The 21,468-nt window shown below is 37.1% G+C and overlaps 1 protein-coding gene across 4 annotated transcripts in view; it reads right to left on the bottom strand.

Moving 5' to 3' along the window:
- Nucleotides 1-1,911: 1,911 nt before the first annotated feature.
- The window catches only part of rbm47 (RNA binding motif protein 47), an 87,745-nt gene continuing 68,188 nt past the window's right edge, over nucleotides 1,912-21,468 (bottom strand). For 2 of the 4 annotated variants that reach the window (XM_028801956.2, XM_051928067.1), the window contains 3 exons: nucleotides 20,384-20,590; nucleotides 18,511-18,722; nucleotides 1,912-4,850 (listed from right to left, as the gene is read on the bottom strand). In XM_028801956.2, coding sequence (XP_028657789.2) covers nucleotides 4,620-4,850; nucleotides 18,511-18,722; nucleotides 20,384-20,590 — 650 coding nt within the window. In that variant the 3' untranslated portion in view covers nucleotides 1,912-4,619. The remainder of the gene's footprint in view (nucleotides 4,851-18,510; nucleotides 18,723-20,383; nucleotides 20,591-21,468) is intronic. The other 2 variants (XM_051928068.1, XM_051928069.1) reach the window with 2 other exon arrangements.

Here is a 21,468-nt window from a genome sequence, read left to right as displayed (position 1 = left end):
AGCACCACTTAATCAAAAGCTTTGTTCACACACACACACATCCATCATCGGCAAAAATGTATCCATTTTTAAACTTGGCTCCAGTCTGAATGAGGTGGAAGAGAAGACCACAGACAATTTGATGCTAGTGTTCTTAAGAGTGTCCTGCCTGAACTACCCTCAGAAATCGGTAGGGCCCACTCTCTGAGACTCTTTCCTGCTTCCAAAACTGGAATTCAAGATGAACACCCACCTCTTCCCCATTACATTGTAGATCCGCTATCAGTCAGTCCTTTTGTACATGGTTCCTTTCATAGCATGCACCATCCAAATTATAAAAAGCAAAGTTGAAATACTGTATAGAATAAGTCAAGTTAAATTGTACTACAAGATAATTCATCCTAATTTCTGACCTATTAGTGTTCCCATTTTGCCTTACGGTTTCAGCTTTCATCTTCTGTTTTCTTGATTTATCTGTAGTGTATATTTACTTTTATGTATAAGCTTTACATTGTTCTATTTTATCTTGCCTACAGTCTTTAATTACTTTGTGATAATACTCACTTTGAAAGGTGTAAGATAAAACCTGATTTACCAAATAAATGGTTCATTGTGAGAAGGAACAATATTACCTTCCTTCTTTATCATGACAGAAATACCATTTCTTGGCATACAATCATTGGGAAGCAGTATACAGTCTATGGACGTGTCCTTATTTTAATGCAGAATGTGGCACAAATCATAATATTATTCAAACAGCAACTTTTTTCCAATTCACTCATAATTGTTATGAAACAAGTGCTGCTTTTAAAGTTACAGTAAATTCTGTAGTATTAACCTAGTGCCCTGGATGGGAACATGGAAAACTAAGGAGATGCAACTGTATGGAGTACTGTCTAATGTGTGTAAACCTTACTTCAACAAATTCAATACATTCTTTGATAGTTTAACATGAAAAAGGTACCATTTCCCTAACAGGAGTGCAAAGGACTATTGTGATGCATATTTGAAAAAGAACCAGAATATCACCAAGTTTCCATGTAGATGAACTAGTGATGTGAATTTTTGGCTTTCAGGTAAACAGGAATCATTTTGGAATTGATGTCACATTACATGACTTCTTGTTGTGGGGTATGTCAGTTTTACCAACTGCAGTTGCTGATCAACCATGCCAGTTTACATGGTTGAAAATCACTGCCCATGTCTACTTTACCGAATAAGTGTTAACTTTTTGGCACAGTTATGTTGCCCTTTTTATGACAGCCAATAGCATGCTGAATAACAGCGCCCGTGCTGAATGAAGGGTTATCAAGCACAGAGAATTCAGCCATAATCTTTTGCCCTTTTCTTTTTCCATTCTGTTGTGCTACATAAAACACAACACATCAGACAGACAAGTCTCTCTTCTGTTTGCAAAGTCCAAAAAAAATCCACGTTTGTTATTCCTTATTGCTGCATGATATGCATTGTACTTTAAGATAAGTATAACGGCTGTCAGCTCTCATGCAATCTGAACTTGTCCCAACTAAAAGCAATATCAAACCTATATGATTTTGTTGGAGTATGTCATGGACTACGCAATTGGAGTGAATCACTGGGCATGTCGTATTAGAAGTAACGCTACAAAATACCATAAAAATGTGATATAGTCACTCTAGTAGTCTGTTATGCATGAAATATACAACCTTTAGAGAAGTTAGACTTACTACACTAAAATATTTATCTGGTTTCAGGCCAAACTACCCTATTAAATAGTTGTTTACTCCTAAAAGCATTTGCCAGATTTATCTATAGTCATTTAGTTTAATCAAAAGTCATAATTTTACAAAAACACATTCATTATTCATATTGTGGAAATTATAAAAAAAAGTTTAAAATACAAAATCATAACATAAAATGATAAAATTAATAAATTCTTGAAAGAAACACATATTTGTCTTTCAAAATGCTTTATTAACTACTAAGAAAATGTAAATGCAACAATGCTGAAGAAGCCAATACGCATTTAAAACAGAATAGAAAACACCAATAAAAGACATGGATAGGCCCAAAGGTATGTTTTGGCAATAAGGCACTATTTTGTTGTACTAAACATACCTTGTTCGTTTCAGTCCTTAGGATCCTGCATTTCCAAATATAACACTTCAGGTAGTGCGTATGAGTGGTGCATATTGAGGACAGATGGAAGGGCAATTCATTAACATTTTGTCTAGTACAGAAATTTGTGTGCAGGACACAACATATTTCTATATCCAACTTCTGTTCCGTTTTTTTTTTTTTTTTTTAACTTGAGAGCCATGGCTTTAACTCCTTGATGATCTTTAGTTAAAATGTAAATCATACAAGTTATGACAGACAGCATGTGGTTAATGAGAAAAGGAAAGCCATGTTGCAATATTCAATGACTGTTTTCCACCCATTTTATGAAGCCTTTAAACAGGCTCTAAACATTGCAAAGATAACATTAAGTTCCTACTCTGTCAATAATACCTTCTTACATAGCAGTGAATAAAGTGATACAAGGCTGCGGCAAGCCACATCCTGCACTTTGCTGATACATTAAACAATGTTTCAATTCATAAACGAATATCTGAACATAATATATTAAAATACAATATTGTCTGTACAAATTAAACCAATTGCAAATTTCACTTTGACATAATAAAGGTTATTTTGTACAAGACATCTTCTAGAGAAGATCAATGTTCTTGTCTAGAAGCGAAACAAAACAAAAAAAAATTCCCAAACACAACATTCTAAAAGATAAGTATAATATATAAAATAAAAAATAAAAAGCTATTAAAATAATATTAGCACACTTTTAAATAGATTTTGAAAAACAGCACTTATGGTTTATAATGTGTAAAAGCCTAAAACATAATATAAGGATTAGCACTGCTATTGCTACCACGGTTTTTTCTCTTTTTTTTTGAGTTGCATTCATAATACACCACTTTAGGGGTCTCTGTTTGTATATGTAATTTATATATATATATATATATATATATATATATATATATATATATATATAGTGAGAGAGTAGGGTGTATTTATGCATATACACACAAATACTGTTTTCAGAGGTTGTGCATATTTTTGTTTTTCATGTGTTAGAAAAAAAAATAAAAAGTTCTAGTTAGCTACTTAGTATGACTTTATTAACCCAGAGGGAAATTCTAAAATAGTCTCATGCTAATAAGCTGCCTTTATCTGGACTAGAGTCTATAAGTTAATTTCTCATAGTATGTATAAAGTTTGAGTTCAATTCTAGATATAATAACTTGTCTGCTTTTCGTTTATTCACTTATAAAAATATCAGGTTCGTCTATAAATTCTGAGAAATGTTTCCTTAAAAATATCTTAGTTTTTCTTCTTCATATTTCCTCTGTAAAACAAGAATGGCAGATTTACTGAAATGTAATAATAATACAAGGTAGCCAAAGTGCTCTACAAGTGCTAACAGTCGCTGGTCCCTCCAAGCTTAGTGGAAGTGAAGCATCCAAATGAAATATAAACCCAAAGCAAACCACAAGAATGAAAAATACAACATAAATATGGCCCCTTATTCCAGCAGCAATTGCTTATATACTTTGTTATAAAGTACAAAAATATGAATTCCAAGACCTGCTCGCTATGACTTTGTAGTAACATGTAGCCAAACAATAATGGTGTTTGTAGAATAGCAAAAAATGGTCACACTTCATTGATAGTCAGCGTGTGATACCAAACTGTTTCTCTGAAATTCTTTACTCCTTTAGTTTGTCTCTAATTCAGATAGGTACGGCATCATAAAATGGATCACTGCAGCACGTTTACAATTGAGCTTTGTTCATTGAGGAAAATATTCATTTTATTACATTCAAGCAATTTGTAATGTAAAATAGAACACATTATTTCCAAGGCACACTGTTTACTCCAGTAAACAGACCTATTTTGGAAAATGCATTTAACTTGACCGTGCAACATGTAACTGCCATTTTATGAGATTGCTGGCACATGTCTTTGATATAGTTACTAACTATAAAGTATGTCTAATTATTTGTTTTTATTTCTTGTTATGCACTTAAAGAAGTGATCTATGTCTGTCACTATATATCACTCCCCCATGTTGTATTGTCTCAAAAGTCAAAATATATTTTTAAAGTATTTTTGAAGTCACAATTTTTTTTCAGTAAAACTATGTACTGTTATATGCTCTTGTTTTTCTGTGTACACACTTATGGGTCAACATACTACATGTGACTGGTAAGCCGGAGTGCAGAAATAAAATAATGAAAAAACCTTCATACACAATACTTCAAAATATTACATAATAAAAGAACAAATATATACTTAAACTGAAAAAGTCATTTCAAAAACATCCAGCCTCACAGCACATGGACGGAAGATTTTCAGTACCCATTAAATAAAGAGAATATGTCTAATAAATTTCTGTAGTCCTGCTGCTTTTTGCAAGAAACACAAATGAAATATTTGTTTTCAATATTTTTCAGTTCTTAGTAGAGCAAAACACTTAATAGTCTTCACTTTTACTTCCAGTTAGATGAAAGTTTTTGATATCTTTATAACAGTCATCAAAGAATTCATTCTTCATAAATAGTCAAGTGTTCCTTCAGGTAATTTTGTTGTTTTGTGCACTTTCAGTATGTCTGGTAGATATCATGTATAGGGACCTGAAAGGTGGCAGCTGGAAACGCCTGAGGTACATAGCTAGCATAACCTCCATAGGCAGCCGCGTTCTTGTGTAAGGCTGCGATGGTGGCTGTTGTTGCAGGAGCCGCAATTGGGACATAGCTCGGACCATAGATGTTGGCAGCAGGAATCCTTTGAACATTGTGGGCCATGGTATACACTGGAGTGATAGGACGTCCCTGAAAAGAAATCCATAAAATTTGAATTACACCAGTCTTCTGATTATTTGTATATGAGAAATGCAGGCACTAATTCTCAAGAATTTGTTGTTATAGAAGTTATTTCCTATTATGTTAAATGTTTACACTCTCAAATTATAATTTTTAACCCCCATTCAGATCAAATTCTACAACAGATGAGAAATAACTGAACCAAAGTTTTTGCACTATGTTTGGGGAAAAAAAAACAAAAAACTAAAGCAATAAGATTCATAGATTTACTTTCTTTTTTTGGGCATTACCTTAGACAAGTTTACTTTAATGCATTTTCAACCATTTATACCAAAATGCACTCATACGCTCATGCCCATACAGCTAGGGAATTAAATGAACAGAATGCAAATCCTTGGAGACGGTTAGTTAAACTAAAGTAACTTAATAAAAAATAAAATAAGTCATATGTAATAACTACATTAAAAATCTTTATATTATAAAAAACAAAATACGGCATACTTGAGATTTCACAGTCTTTGTTTACACAGAGACTCTTTCTAATTTGTACTCTTTGTCACCTCCACATAAATGTGTGCATAGTATCATGAAAACAAGGGCCCGATTTATTGCTTGTCATCTTGGCCTTCTTCCTAAAATGTTTGCAGATCTGCTGACCAATGCAGTACTTCTAAGCTATTACAAAAATGAGAAGGACAATCTTAAGCACATTTAGATGATGACTAATCTGTTCTATGGTGGCTGGCTGGTGTTGTTGTCAATACAAGAAAAATGATTTTTAGATGTCAGTAATTCAAGAATTTGGTTCTATAAAATTTGTCAAATGAAGGCCATTGAACGTCTGTGATATTAAATACAAAATTGAAAACAGCAAGTGGTTTGCCCCCACCTAGCAACAGGATAAATGTCCATAAATTAAATAACCCAGTGTAAAAATGAACAGATAAGATGTCAGAGATTGCACTGAGTATTGCATAGATAGCTGTTATAGTATGTTGTTTTGGTTAAAGTAAGCACTTTATAGCATCAAAAGTTCAAGGTTGTGGTTGTCATTTAAAACTTCTGAGAATTTCAAAATCACAAGCAAGGCTGCTATAATCACTTGTTATGATGTTTGCTTAACTGGTAAAAGCAAAGATATTTTCCTTTTGTCAGCTGCTCATTAATATTGGCATAACATTACATGACTACTGTCTACTGTCACATTAACATTTGAACACCAATGACACTAATCTGTACTTTTACTAAGAATTTATAGTGATAAATATTAAAGCAGTACTATCTTGTAAAATACTTACAATCAGATTCATACATGTAATTTCAAATTTGTTATGAAAATGCTGCTTTTTGAGGCACTGAGACTGTTATATTGTGCTTCAAGGTGTAGGAGTTTCTGGTTGTAAAGGGTGACAGTGAGTGCGTTCACATGCACTTTAATAACCAGGATTTTCACAGAAACCTGCTGTCAAAAATGACATGCAAATCCTGGTTACCTGGTTAACACAAGATTCAAGTACAGTAACCTGAATATTTGACCATGTAAACCCTTACCCAGGTTAACACCTAAGGATTTTTAAGTCTGTGCATGTCCCTTGCACTCTGTTTGCCTGTTTAGTCACTCACATGCTTTCAACAACCATAGATAGAAGTGTCCACAAAATAAATTTACAGAGGGAAATACTCTGGCGATCACATTATTCCTTCACTTGGTTGAAATAATCTTTTTCAATATTTCAGAAATCACTAAATTTATGTTGATGAGCATAACATGCATTTCACAATCTTGGGAGCAGTGTTGGGTGCAGTGTTACATATTCTGATTTTCTTTTTAAAATAAATAGTAACCTAACATAATTCTTATTTTTATTGAATTAAAAGTCCCTGCCTTATGACCATAGATGAGGGTAGGGACATAGATTGTTTGGTAAATCAAGAGCTTCACCTTCTGACTCAGCTCCTACTTCACCACTACAGATTGGTATAGTGACCAAATAACTGCACTTGCCTCCCCTATCCATCTGTCAATCTCACCATTCCTTTCCCCTTCACTTGTGAACAAGACCCCGAGGTACTTAAACTCCTCCACTTGAGGCAGTAACTCGCCTCCCATTCGGAGAGGACAGTCCACCTTTTTCCTACTGAGGACAATGGCCTCAGATTTGGAGGTGCTGATTCTCATCCCTGCTGCTTCACACTCACAAAGTGTCCCAAATTGTGCTGAAGGTCATAGCCCGATGATGCCAACAAGACCACGTCATCTGCAAAAAGCAGTGCTGCACTTCTAAAGCCGCCAAACTGGACTCCCTCCCCTCCCTAGCTACGGCTTGACATCCTGTTCATGAAAATTACAAACAGGATACGAGTCAAAGCACAGCGCTGGTAGAGTCCAAATGGTAGTTGAAGTCTGTAATTATGCAGGGAGTGAGACAATGGTGATGAACATGTTTGAAAGTGCAATTCCTCGTTGTGAATAAAGCTAATACTTTTTGGGCTTGTACTTACCCCAGAAAACTGATATTGCCAGGTTTGGGTAAAATGCACAAAAGGAGCTTAATTGAATATACAGTGCATCTGGAAAGTATTCATAGCACATCACTTTTTCCACATTTTGTTATGTTACAGCCTTATTCCAAAATGGATTAAATTAATTTTTTTCCTCAGAATTCTACACACAACACCTCATAATGACAATGTGAAAAAAGTTTACTTGAGATTTTTGCAAATTTATTAAAAATAAAAAAACTGAGAAAGCACATGTACATAAGTATTCACAGCCTTTGCCATGAAGCTCAAAATTGAGCTCCGGTGCATCCTGTTTCCCCTGATCATCCTTGAGATGTTTCTGCAGCTTAATTGGAGTCCACCTGTGATAAATTCAGTTGATTGGACATGATTTGGAAAGGCACACACCTGTCTATATAAGGTCCCACAGTTGACAGTTCATGTCAGAGCACAAACCAAGCATGAAGTCAAAGGAATTGTCTGTAGACCTCTTAGACAGGATTGTCTCGAGGCACAAACCTGGGGAAGGTTATAGAAAAATTTCTGCTGCTTTGAAGGTCCCAATGAGCACAGTGGCTTCCATCATCCGTAAGTGGAAGAAGTTCGAAACCATCAGGACTTTTCCTAGAGCTGGCTGGCCATCTAAACTGAGCGATCGGGGGAGAAGGGCTTTAGTCAGGGAGGTGACCAAGAACCCGATTTTCACTCTGTCAAAGCTCCAGAGGTCCTCTGTGGAGAGAGGAGAACCTTCCAGAAGGACAACCATCTCTGCAGCAATCCATCAATCAGGCCTGTTTGGTAGAGTGGCCAGACGGAAGCCACTCCTTAGTAAAAGGCACATGGCAGCCCACCTGGAGTTTGCCAAAAGGCACCTGAAGGACTCTCAGACCATGAGAAAGAAAATTCTCTGGTCTGATGAGACAAAGATTGAACTCTTTGGTGTGAATGCCAGGCGTCACGATTGGAGGAAACCAGGCACCGCTCATCACCAGGCCAATACCATCCCTACAGTGAAGCATGGTGGTGGCAGCATCATGCTGTGGGGATGTTTTTCAGCCGCAGGGACTGGGAGACTAGTCTGGATAAAGGGAAAGATGACTGCAGCAATGTACAGAGACATCCTGGATGAAAACCTGCTCCAGAGCGCTCTTGACCTGAGACTGGGGTGACGGTTCATCTTTCAGCAGGATAACAACCCTAAGCACATAGCCAAGATATCAAAGGAGTGACTTCAGGACAACTCTGTGAATGTCCTTGAGTAGCCCAGCCAGAGCCAGACTTGAATCCAATTGAACATCTCTGGAGAGATCTTAAAATGGCTGTGCACCGACACTTCGCATCCAACCTGATGAAGCTTGAGAGGTGCTGCAAAGAGGAATGGGCGAAACTGGCCAAGGATAGGTGTGCCAAGCTTGTGGCATCATATTCAAAAAGACTTGAGGCTGTAATTGCTGCCAAAGGTGCATCAACAAAGTATTGAGCAAAGGCTGTGAATACTTATGTACATGTGATTTCTCAGTTTTTTTATTTTTAATAAATTTGCAAAAACCTCAAGTAAACTTTTTTCACATTGTCATTATGGGGTGTTGTGTGCAGAATTCTGAGGAAAAAAATGAATTTAATCCATTTTGGAATAAGGCTGTAACATAACAAAATGTGTAAAAAGTGATGCGCTGTGAATACTTTCCGGATGCACTGTATATCCATATGGGCATGTGTTGATGATTTTCCGAGTTTGCGGACCGGGTTCTCACTGTGATTATACAGGGACTGAACAGACCTTATTAAGGGTCCTAGAACCCCGTACTTTCTCAGCACCCATCACAGAATCTCTTGCGGAACACGGTCATATGCCTTCTCTAATTCCACAAAACACATGTGGACTGATTGGATGTACCATACTCCCAAGCCTCCTCCAGAATCACCATGAGGGTAAACAGCTGGTCCACTGCTTCACACCCTGGATGGATTTCACATTACTCCTCCTGGACTGGGCAGAGTCTCCTTTCTAGTACCCTGGCATAAGCTTTTCCAGGGAGGCTGAGGAGTGTGATAATTGGAACACACTCTTCAGTTCCCCTTTTTAAAAATGGGGACCACCACCCCAGTCTGCTACTCCAGAGGCACAGCTCCCGATGGCCAAGCAACACTGAAAAAGCGTGTCAGCCATGACAGTCCAAAAATGTCCAGAAACTTCAGCATTTCTAGGCGGGTCTTATTTGCCCCCAGGGCTTTTTCACTGCAGAGCTGCTTAATTATGTCAGTGATCTACTGCAGGGAAATAGGCATTGATCCCCCATCAGGTTCTGATTTCGTCTCCTCTATAGAGGGCGTGTTTGTCAGGTTTAGGAGTTCTTCAAAGTGCCAGAAACTCTTTGAACCACACTGATAGTTGTTTTTTATGGTCTTTCCACACTCCTCTCACACCCAGATTTTTTTACCCTTACCACCAAGGCTGTACCCCTTTTGGCCTGTCCATACCTGTCTGCTGCTTCAGGAGTTTCCCATGGTAACCATACATGAAAAGCCTCCCTTTTTGGCCTGATGACATCCCTCACCTCTTGTGTCCACCATTGGGTCCTTGGAATTCCATCTTGAGAGTCACCTATGGCCTTCAGGCTGCAATTCTTTGCAGCTGCTTCCACAATGGAGGCTTTGAACAAGGCCCATTCAGAGTGTATGTACCCAGCTTCCTCCAGGATGCGGGAAAAGCTCTTTTGCAGGTCAGAGTTGAAAATCTTCCGGATAGGGGCCTCCTCCATATGTCCCCAGTCCACCCTCACTACTTGCTTGGACTTTCCAGGTCTGTCATGGCATCTCCCACACGATCTGACCCAACTCGCCACCAGGTAGTAATCAGTTGACAATTCTGCCCCTCTTTTCTGTCCAGAACATATGGCCACAAATCTCATGATACGATAATAAAATCAATCATAGATCTTTGACCTAAGGTGCTCTGGTACCAAGTACACATATGAGACACCTTATGATGGCATTTGTTATGGATAGCCCATGTCTACAACAGACCTTCAATAACAAAACACTGCTCAGCTTTAGACGAGGAAGGCCGTTTCTTCCAATCATGTCTCTCCAGGTATCTTGTTGGTTGCCAAAATGGGTGATGAAGTTGCCCAGCCAAACTTTGGAGTCCCTAGCTAGGACCCTTTCCAGGATTCCCTCCAGGTACTCTCAAGAAAGCCCGGTAATCTGAATGGACATTTGGTGCTTAAGCACATACAGTTAGGTCCGTAAATATTTGGACAGAGACAACTTTTTTATAATTTTGGTTCTGTACATTACCACAATGAATTTTAAATGAAACAACTTGGATGTAGTTGAAGTGCAGACTTTCAGCTTTAATTCAGTGGGGTGAACAAAATGATTGCATAAAAATGTGAGGCAACTAAAGCATTTTTTAACACAATCCCTTCATTTCAGGGGCTCAAAAGTAATTGGACAAATTAAATAACTGGAAATAAAATGTTCATTTCTAATACTTGGTTGAAAACCCTTTGCTGGCAATGACTTTACTGCAGCGGCTTTCAGTTGCTGTTTGTTTGTGGGCCTTTCTGTCTGAAGTTTAGTCTTCCAACAAGTGAAATGCATGCTCAATTGGGTTAAGATCAGGTGACTGACTTGGCCATTCAAGAATTTTCCACTTCTTTGCTTTAATAAACTCCTGGGTTGCTTTGGCTGTATGTTTTGGGTCATTGTCTATCTGTATCATGAAACGCTGCCCAATCAATTTGACTGCATTTAGCTGGATTTAAGCAGACGTCTAACCAATCTCTCTCTCTCATTCTTCCTAGGGCACGAAGCGGAAGTGGAAGCAGAAGCAGACAATGGCCGACGGTGAGATGAATCGCGTTGCAGTCGTAGTAGAGGAACTCCAGGCACTCGACGAACAGATTCAGAAACTCCTGTCCAGACGAAGATACCTTAGAGATCTGAAGGCTCGGCTGCTGGATAAACTGTCCTCGCCATCTGCAATCGGCGTAACATCAACCCCGCGTTGTGCCGCTCAAATGAACTTCACCCCCGCACCTTGTAGGAGCGACACTGATGATGACCTCGGCGGATTTCAGCTATGCAGGCGGGGGTTCAAGGCCAGAACACCTCCATCGGCACAGGCAAGCATCTTAACTCAGAACTGGTTCGACCCTCTCCGTGTTCCCAGTTCGCCTTCAGTCCCTGGTGATGTAATAGTGGTAGGTGATTCTATTGTTAGAAACCTCAATATCGCATGCCCTAATAGAAAATCATTTGTTTCTTGTTTTCCTGGTGTTCGTGTCCGAGATGTGATGAGACGTGCGCCGGCAATCTACGAGAAGCACAAGAACAGGGCAGTTGGACAGCAATTGTTTTGCATGCCGGCGTAAACGATATAAGGCACCGACAATCGGAAATCCTCAAGGCTGACTTCACAGCATTAATTAAAGACACGAAGGAGAGGACCCCATCGGCAAAGATCTTCATTTCGGGTCCACTATCTCTCGTCAGACGATCAAACGAGTACTACAGTCGTCTGCTAGGATTAAACAACTGGCTGCAGGGCTTCTGCAAGAATCAAGACATCGGGTTCATCAACAACTGGGACATCTTTTGATCAGGTGACTGGGAAAGACCGCGTTTCTTCAAGCGAGATGGCCTGCATCCGAACAGTTTCGGTGCCCGGGTCCTCTCCAAAAACATATCTAAAAACATATCTAAGGTAATTTGTTTATCTTGACTATCTATCTCTGCTCTTAACCCCTTCTGAAATGCTACTGCTGTGCTAGGACATGATAATTGTTTAACAAAATCTTCCATAAAAGTGCACAACATAAATACTGTAATAACCAATCTCAAAATCTAGGCAATACATTATAAACACCAATAATTTAATTAAAATTCCTACTTTAGATGAACAATGCATTAAAACTATAAAAACAGATTATAGATTAAACAAAAAATACACAGAGAGCGGCGCTAATAAAAATAACTTAGTTCCTGTTCCAATTATCAATAACGCTCATAGTATTCATCTCTGCCCCTCCGAAACATTAAATATGGCTCTATTAAATGTTAGAGCTTTAACTAACAAGACGTTTTTTTATCAACGATCTTATTAGTGATAAAAAAATAGATTTTACTGCACTAAGTGAAAGGTGGCTTAACTAAAATGGCGCAGCTGTTTTAATCGAATCTGCGCCTCCGGATTACAGTTTTACTCGTACAGATCGCCAAGGAAAAAGAGGCGGCGGCTTGGCAAACATTTACTCAAAACGGTTAAAATGTAAAGATGTCAGTTTTGGTAAATTCAAGTCCTTTGAGTATCTCGCCGTTGTTATCCATGGAGATTCTCACGTTCTAGTATTATCCGTGTATAGACCTCCAAAATTCAACGCGTCTTTTTATGAGGAATTCTCTGACTTAATGTCAATTTTAATTTCGAACTAAGACACACTCTTAATAGTCGGCAACTTTAATTTTCATATAGATAATCAATGTGACCAAAAAGTAAAAGAATTTATGAACCTCCTGGACTCTTTCAATTTGAGACAGCTCGTTAATCAGCCTACACATAAAGCAGGTCATACGTTAAACTTAGTGATTACTAAAGGACTAAAAGTTGATATAAAGCAGTTCATTGATACGGGTCTATCAGACCACTTTCTTCTACTTTTTAATATAGAAATAATGATAGAAAACACTCATGAGAAGCATATTGTTAAAAAACGCGTCTTTGACTCATCAGCAGCTTTAAAACTTACAAACATTCTAAGCAATCAGTCCGTTTATAGTGCCAACTATAATAGCGAGGATAATGTAAATAGTAAGGTGCAAAGATTTAATACTAAAGTGAGAGCTGCTGTTGACATAGTTGCACCTGAAAAGACAGTTAAAAAATTTTGTAGCATTGTTATACCATGGAAGACCCAAAGAGTATCTGATTTAAAGAGAACATGCCATAGAGCTGAACGTAAATGGAGGAAGACTATACTAACTATCCACTATGAAATATTAAAAGTTAAAATAACAGAATACAATAACACAGTCCGTCTTGAGAGGCGCTGCTATTTCTCTAAGATTATAAATAACAATGCTAGTAATCCCAGAGTCTTATTCTCAACGATTGATCGTCTGTTAAACCCAGGTAACTCAAAAGAATGCCTCTTAAGTACTTCCAGTAAAACCTGTGAGGCTATTGCTGTATTTTTCAATCAAAAAATTAATGATATTAGAAATAACATAGTATATCTACCCAACCCTAAGGATCCTCCTAAACCCCAGTATTCCGTTATAAACAAATTAAACTCTCTCACTAGGATAGATTTACCTGATTTACATAAAATAATTTCTGAAATGAAACCCTCCACCTGCGTCCTTGACCCAATACCAACAAATTTTTTCAAGGAAGTATCAGGCATGCTAATTGATAATGTTCTTGACATAGTAAATTCGTCATTAGATGCAGGGTCTTCCCAGACTGTCTTAAGACTGCTGTAGTTAAACCCCTACTTAAGAAAAATAATCTCGACTCCTCTTCTCTTGAAAATTTTAGACCCATCACTAACCTGCCTTTCTTAAGTAAAATTCTAGAGAAGGCAGTCATTATGCAGTTAAATGAGCACCTCAATAAACATGCTATTCTTGATAAATTTCAGTCAGGTTTTAGAACAAATCACAGCACAGAAACTGCACTTGTTAAAGTAGTAAATGATTTGCGGGTAAATGCAGACAGAGGTCATTTATCTGTTCTCATCCTCTTAGATCTGAGTGCCGCATTTGACACCATTGACCATAATATTCTTAGAAATCGCCTTAGTCAATGGGTGGGCCTCTCTGGCAGTGTCTTAAATTGGTTTGAATCCTACCTGGCACGGAGAAAATTCTTTGTTAGTTGTGGTAATTACAACTCAAAGACACATGATATCCTATATGGTGTTCCACAAGGCTCTATCCTGGGTTCGCTGCTCTTCTCAATCTACATGCTTCCGATAGGTCAGATTATCTCAGGGCACAACGTGACCTACCACAGCTATGCTGATAACACACAGCTGTATTTATCAATTGCACCTGATGACCCCGATTCTCTTGATTCACTAAAACAATGTCTAACTTGTATATCAGAATGGATGAAAAGTTACTTTCTCAAGTTAAATAAAGAAAAAACTGAAATCTTAGTGATTGGCAATAATGGATACAATGAGGCTATTAGAAATAAACTGGATGCATTAGGATTAAAAGTCAAAACGGAGGTAAAAAGCTTAGGGGTAACTGTTGACTGTAATCTAAATTTTAAATCGCATATTAATCAGATCACTAAGACAGCATTTTTTCACTTAAGAAACATAGCAAAAGTTAGACCTCTTATATCATTGAAAGATACTGAGAAATTAGTTCACGCATTTGTTTTCAGTCGACTAGATTACTGTAATGCACTCCTCTCAGGACTACCCAAAAAAGACATAAATCGTTTGCAACTAGTGCAGAATGCAGCTGCTAGAATCCTAACCAGGAAAAGAAAATCCGAGCACATCTCTCCAGTTTTGATGTCACTACACTGGTTACCTGTGTCATTCAGGATTGACTTTAAAATTCTGCTTATGGTTTATAAAGCCTTAAATAATCTCGCCCCATCTTATATATCGGAATGTCTGACGTCTTATATTCCAAATCGTAACCTCAGATCCTCAACTGAGTATCTCCTTAGTATTCCAAGAGCAAATCTTAAAAGAAGTGGTGAGGCGGCCTTCTGCTGTTATGCACCTAAAATCTGGAATAGCCTGCCAGTAGGAATTCGCCAGGCTAATACAGTGGAGCACTTTAAAAAAACTGCTGAAAACACATTACTTTAACATGGCCTTTTCATAACTTTACTGTAATTTAAATCCTGATACTCTGTATATCCAATTCATTATAATAACTATTCATGGTGGCTCTAAAATCTGTACTAACCCCTACTCTCTCTTCTGTTTCCTTTTCCGGTGTCATTTTCACCACCAACTACTCAAAGCACCATGATGTTCCAACAATGATGGATGGATTAAAAGCCAGAAGTCTGTATGACCATCAGCATCAAGTGACTCTGTGAGAACCCTAACTACAAAGAGGACTATTTCATTTATGTTAGGTAGAATGCCCAGAGGGGACTGGGCGGTCTCGTGGCCTGGAACCCCTACAGATTTTATTTTTTTCTCCAGCTTTCTGGATTTTTTTTTTGTTTTTTCTGTCCATCCTGGCCATCAGACCTTACTCCTTTTCTATGTTAACTAATGTTGTCTTATTTTAATTTATTATTTTGTTTTTATTTTTCTTTTCTTCATTATGTAAAGCACTTTGAGCAACCTTTTGTATGAAAATGTGCTATATAAATAAATGTTGTTGTTGTTGTTGAACACCTCAGAATTCATTCGGCTGCTTCTGTCCTGTGTCACATCATCAATAAACACTAGTGTCCAAGTGCCACTGGCAGCCATGCACGCCCAAGCCATCACACTTCCTCCACCGTGTTTTATAGATGATGTGGTATGCTTTGGATAATGAACTGTTCAACGCCTTCTCCATACTTTTTTTCTTGCCATCATTCTGGTAGAGGTTGATCTTGGTTTCATCTGTCCAAAGAATGTTTTTCCAGAACTGTGCTGGCTTTTTTAGATGTTCTTTAGCAAAGTCCAATCTAGCCTTTCTATTATTGAGGCTTATGAGTGGCTTGCACCTTGCAGTGCACACTCTATATTTACTTTCATGCAGTCTTCTCTTTATGGTAGACTTGGATATCGATATGCCTACCCCCTGGAGAGTGTTGTTAACTTGGTTGGCTGTTGTGAAGGGGTTTCTCTTCACCATGGAAATGATTCTGTGATCATCCACCACTGTTGTCTTCCGTGGACGTCCAGGTCTTTTTGCGTTGCTGAGTTCACCAGTGCTTGCTTTCTTTTTTAGGATGTACCAAACTGTAGATTTTGCCACTTGTAATATTGTAGCAATTTCTTGGATGGGTTTTTTCTGTTTTCGCAGCTTAAGGATGGCTTCTTTCACCTGCATGGAGAGCTCCTTTGACCTCATGTTGTCTGTTCACAGCAAAATCTTCCACATGCAAGCACCACACCTCCACTCAACTCCAGGCCTTTTATCTGCTTAATTGATAATGACATAATGACGGATTTGTCCACACCTGCCCATGAAATAGCCTTTGAGTCAATTGTCCAATTACTTTTGAGCCCCTGAAATGAAGGGATTGTGTTAAAAAAATGCTTTTGTTGCCTTACATTTTTATGCAATCGTTTTGTTCACCCCACTGAATTAAAGCTGACAGTCTGCACTTCAACTGCATCTGAGTTGTTTCATTTAAAATTCATTGTGGTAATGTGCAGAACCAAAATTAGAAAAAAGTTGTCTCTGTCCAAATATTTATGGACCTAACTGTATGGTAGTCAGAGTCCTCCCCTCTGTGACCTTCAGCTTTATAGTGGCAATCCTGCCGTTCTCCGAAACAAATTCCAACATGGCATCGAGCAGCTAGGGGCTCCTCCCGGGCAACCATAGAGTAAAGGAGACTTCAGTGTGCAGGTAACCTGGGGATTAATTATCTAGAAGCTGGAGAATGGGATTACAGGGGTACCTAGAGTCTTAGAAACTGCTCGAAAATCATAGTACAAAGAGTTCCAGAGGGAAGCCTTAATACAGGAATTAATTGTGGACGTTCTCTTGGCAGGTGGTTAAGAGCTCCCTCTAGACAGGCCCCCAACAAGTGTGTAGACAGGAGTAGATGAAGGATTAGTGTTTAACTTCTAGAAGTAAGAGTGCAACCAGATTTTAGAGAAAGTTATGAGAGATATTGCTAATATTTTTGAGTGGCAATTGAAGTGGATAAGTGCTAAGAACACATGTGAATTAGCTTAGTATTTGTAGTCTATTTTTTCCAGATCTCATTTTAACTCATCATCTGAACCCACCTCTCTTGGTGAAGTCGCTGCAGCAGCAACTCAAAGGAGGTGAGCCCAGACTTCCCTGTCCCTAGCTACTGATTCCAGTTGTCTTTATTTTCCATTGTTCATTTTTTTTTCTTGCTGCACTAAAAGCAGGTCTGGTATCTATTATTATCATTCGTGCTTTTGAGAATACCTTAAACACATTTTGTTTAGGAATAAAATCTGAGAAAGTGGCAAAATTCTACGGAGTAATCTCTGCATAATAGGATCTGGCAATAAACACTTATGCTTTCTAGTACATAGCAATATTACCAATTTTAAATTAACACTTAAAGTGCACCTATGAAAACAATGTTTCCACATGTACAATTTTAAGGGTTACTTTAACACTAAAATGTAACTCAACACTGGATAGTTTTTCTGTGCACAAATCATATTTCAACTAAGATGCAATTAAACACATTTTAAAACTTACAAATTAGTAGCTGTCAAATGTAATTTATTTGAGAAACACCCTTTGAAAATAAGGTGCTTTAAAAACTGTTTCACTCAGCATTTGAGAGTAATAAAGGATTATATTAAGACTTCAAAACAAGATGCTAATTTACAATCAAACGTTTAGTATTACATCTTACATTGTCATTGTAAGCAGACAAGCTACTGCTGGACAAGACTGCTTGCTACGTGAAAACAGCGTCTAGGATCATACTAAATACTGAATAACACACATTTTACTGACTATTTATTGCATGTGGTCATAAAATTGAGTATAAGAATGAATGTATTTATGTAGTATATGCTGCTTTGTAATGTATATTTTCAAGATATTCCATGCATTTTGTGTTTTTACTGCCTTTTTGAACAAACTTTTTGATTAGTGTTGGTTGCTATTACTGAGCACATGTCAAAACAAATGACTATTAGCATCAGTGGCTGAATTCACAATTTTGAAAAGATATATCTACTTATCCATCTTTAATTTTCCAAAATTTTTACTCTAATATATTATCATGGAAGCCAAGCCTGTTGAGCTGCTTTTAATGCAAGCAAACAACCAACATTTGACTTGATGATATTTTTTTTCATCACAGGAGAACATGAAAAGAAAATGCATTTCCCATGCAGACAGTATCCTTGGTAGGATTTGAAACCTTTGAGATTTGAGTGAACAAGAGAGAGACACATTTAGCACAGTACTGTCATTTCTTATTATCTAAATTGTGTTAACATAAAAAATAAGTAGGTAATACCTGAAAAGGGGGTGGAGTAGTCACAGTAGGAATAACAGGTGCAGCAGCGGCGGCGGCGGCAGCAGCAGCAGCGGCAGCAGCAGTTGGGTCATGTTGAAGTGCAAGGGGATTTATTATGTGTTCCACTGTGTGAATTTTTCCATCTTCCAATATTTTAGCTGTAGGAGCCGGAGAAAATACTGGATACTGAGCACTTATTGCAGGAATGGCAACTAAAAAAAAAAAAAAAAAAAAAAAAAAAAAAAAAAAAAGCGCTCTTTAAACCGTGTGATGGAACATCTTATATAAACAAATGAACATAAATAGTGTATATGTAAGAGAAAGAGACACACAGAGTGAGATCTTAAACATTTGTAATAAAGAGTTTCACGTATTAATATATAAAGAAAATTTGAGTAAAGTCTCATTCACATATGGAATCATTTTTTTAAATCATTACAGCATTTATAACAATAGAGTTTTGTTGTTTATAAGACTTATGTTTGGCATCTTAATTTTAGCCAGGTTCAAAAAAATAATATTAATACCATTTCTCCCCGCAATCTATGAGCAAAAACATAGTAAAATAAATACATTTACTAAATCTGAATTTAAAATGTTACTAATTCATTATGAACAAGTCATGAAATTGATAAAAGCTAGACATCAGTCTGTGTTTAATTAAGCAACACAAATTTTTACATAAAATAGTTTGGGAGAAACACTTAAAGCATGACAAATTAAAATGCCAATAGACAAGGAGTACGGAAAGTAAAGCCAGTGCTGTAATTACATTTTTCATATGTTTTATGTGGCTTCTGAAATTAACCTTTCCTTTTTTTGATAAAAAATTGATCTAAGGTTAACAGAATAATGATTTTCAAGGGATTATAGGTAATGGTCTAAAACCCCTACTTAATCATTTTGCCTTTTCACTTTTTTAGAAGGATGCAAATATGACTTTGTCAGCATAATGTATAAGGGAGTGACAGATCTTTATAAATGTAAATATCCATATCAGGTTATTTTTTCATGAAAAAAAATCTTATATTTTAATTTTTTTCAAGATTTCCAATGTTATTTAAGTCATTTTACCTTAGTTAGGCAACTTGCATTCAACTGTAACAAAGCATTATGTAGCCTACTTAATCCAAATCAGGTTTGACAGGGCTGGAGGCCTGTCCCCTCAGCATTTGGGTGCAAGACAAGAAACAACCCTGGACAGTGCACAAGTCCATCACAGGGTCCAATTGTGCATACAACCACGCTTAGATAAGGTGAAAATTTAGAGTAACCAATTAACTTAACATTTTTTTTTGAGAATTGGACAGAAACTAGAGTAACTGGACAATAATATACACAGATACAAGGTGTATGTGCAGACTCCATACAGACAACAACCAGGTACCGAATTGGAACCGGGACATTGGATCTGTGAGACATCAGCACTAACTACAGAACTCTGCCATCTTAAAATGTAACTACTTGTTTAATGAAACTATAATTCAAAATTTTTAACAAATTACATATATCTAAAGAATATCTTTGTTTTAATATCACAACAATATTTATTGTTTATAGAATAATGAACGGTTTTCTGTCCAAAGCATTATTGCATTATAAGAGCTATCCTGAATTCATACAAATGTAACTTGTACACTTATAGCTGAGTGAACTGCAATAAATTATGTATATAAACAACAATGCATATGTGATTATCAAACAAAGAAGCCACATAAAACTATAGAAATAATGCAAAAAAAGTGTTAAAAGGATCAATAAAAGCATGGAAAAGGATGAAGAAACAATACCTCAACTAGACACAATAGAAAGTTAACCATTTAACCAGTTATTCACATTAGGAGAGATGGAAGTTAAAACAGCTTGCACTAACTTGTGCCAGGTTTAATGCCCACTGGATTGACAGCTGTCAGCTCCAGGCTGGGTATGAGTTCATAGGCTTTGTCCTGCTGCTTGGCCTTTCCTTCATGGTATCTGCTGTAGATGCCACGGCCCGCAGAATATCCCCCCAGGTAAGAGCCCCTGGGACCCGGGGCCCTGTTTCCAGCTGCCCCTCGCCCTCGACCCTTTATAGTACCTGCTTGAGATACAAACGAAAGAGGAACCTGTTCAGAACTTTACTTGCTTCGTTAATGTCTCAAAAATTAATAATAAAAAAAAAAACTTAAAATAGCAATTTTTCAATTTATTCAAAATAAGTCTTCCTTTTTTTGTTTGATATAAGGAAAAACAGATACTTAGGGAATACGTCTGGACTCCTAGTTGGGACAGACATAAAATAGAGGGTAAACCTGATTATAATGACATTTTTAAAAGGTAAACATTAACGTGAAGTGCTATGGATTCTAGGTTGTTCTGGGCTGGGATATTTGTTTAACAAAGTTTCTTGTAAGAATTTTACAAAAAGTATTTAATAGACGTATAATCTGTAATTGAAAGTAAATCCTCACTTAAGCAGAATATGGTTGTGATTTAACAGGCAGAAATGGCATTGTTAGTTTTTCTTTTTTTTTAGTTTAATACATGTATTTTCTGTTAGGTATTGCAAATGTTATGAGTACAGTAAATTAAGTGAGTATATTGATAAACTGAATTCCTCTTCTGTAGAACTGACTAAGCAAAATGTGTGTGAGGGTAGTCTTCACCCTGGCACAAGTAATCAGCAAAGTAGATTTTATCACATAGACAAGGCATTAACCCAAAGAAAAAGTATGTAGAAATGTTTCAATTCCAGCACAATATTTATGTCACTATAACCAGCTCATTGATTTAAAATCAGAAAATGAAAGCAAAGAAGTGGATTTCTTTTTAACCTTTGGAAAAAAAATATTAAAATGCAAGATAAAATCAGCATTTATGGATAAACAAGAAAACATGGTATGTCAGTACAGTAAACATGTAGACTTTACAGACATTAAGTTAATATTACGTGAACATAATTAAGAGACAGTAATTCTC

This window comes from Erpetoichthys calabaricus, chromosome 5 (assembly GCF_900747795.2).
Source record: "Erpetoichthys calabaricus chromosome 5, fErpCal1.3, whole genome shotgun sequence".
Classification (NCBI taxonomy): Eukaryota; Metazoa; Chordata; class Cladistia; order Polypteriformes; family Polypteridae; genus Erpetoichthys; species Erpetoichthys calabaricus.
This window is presented reverse-complemented; position numbering and strand designations above follow the sequence as displayed.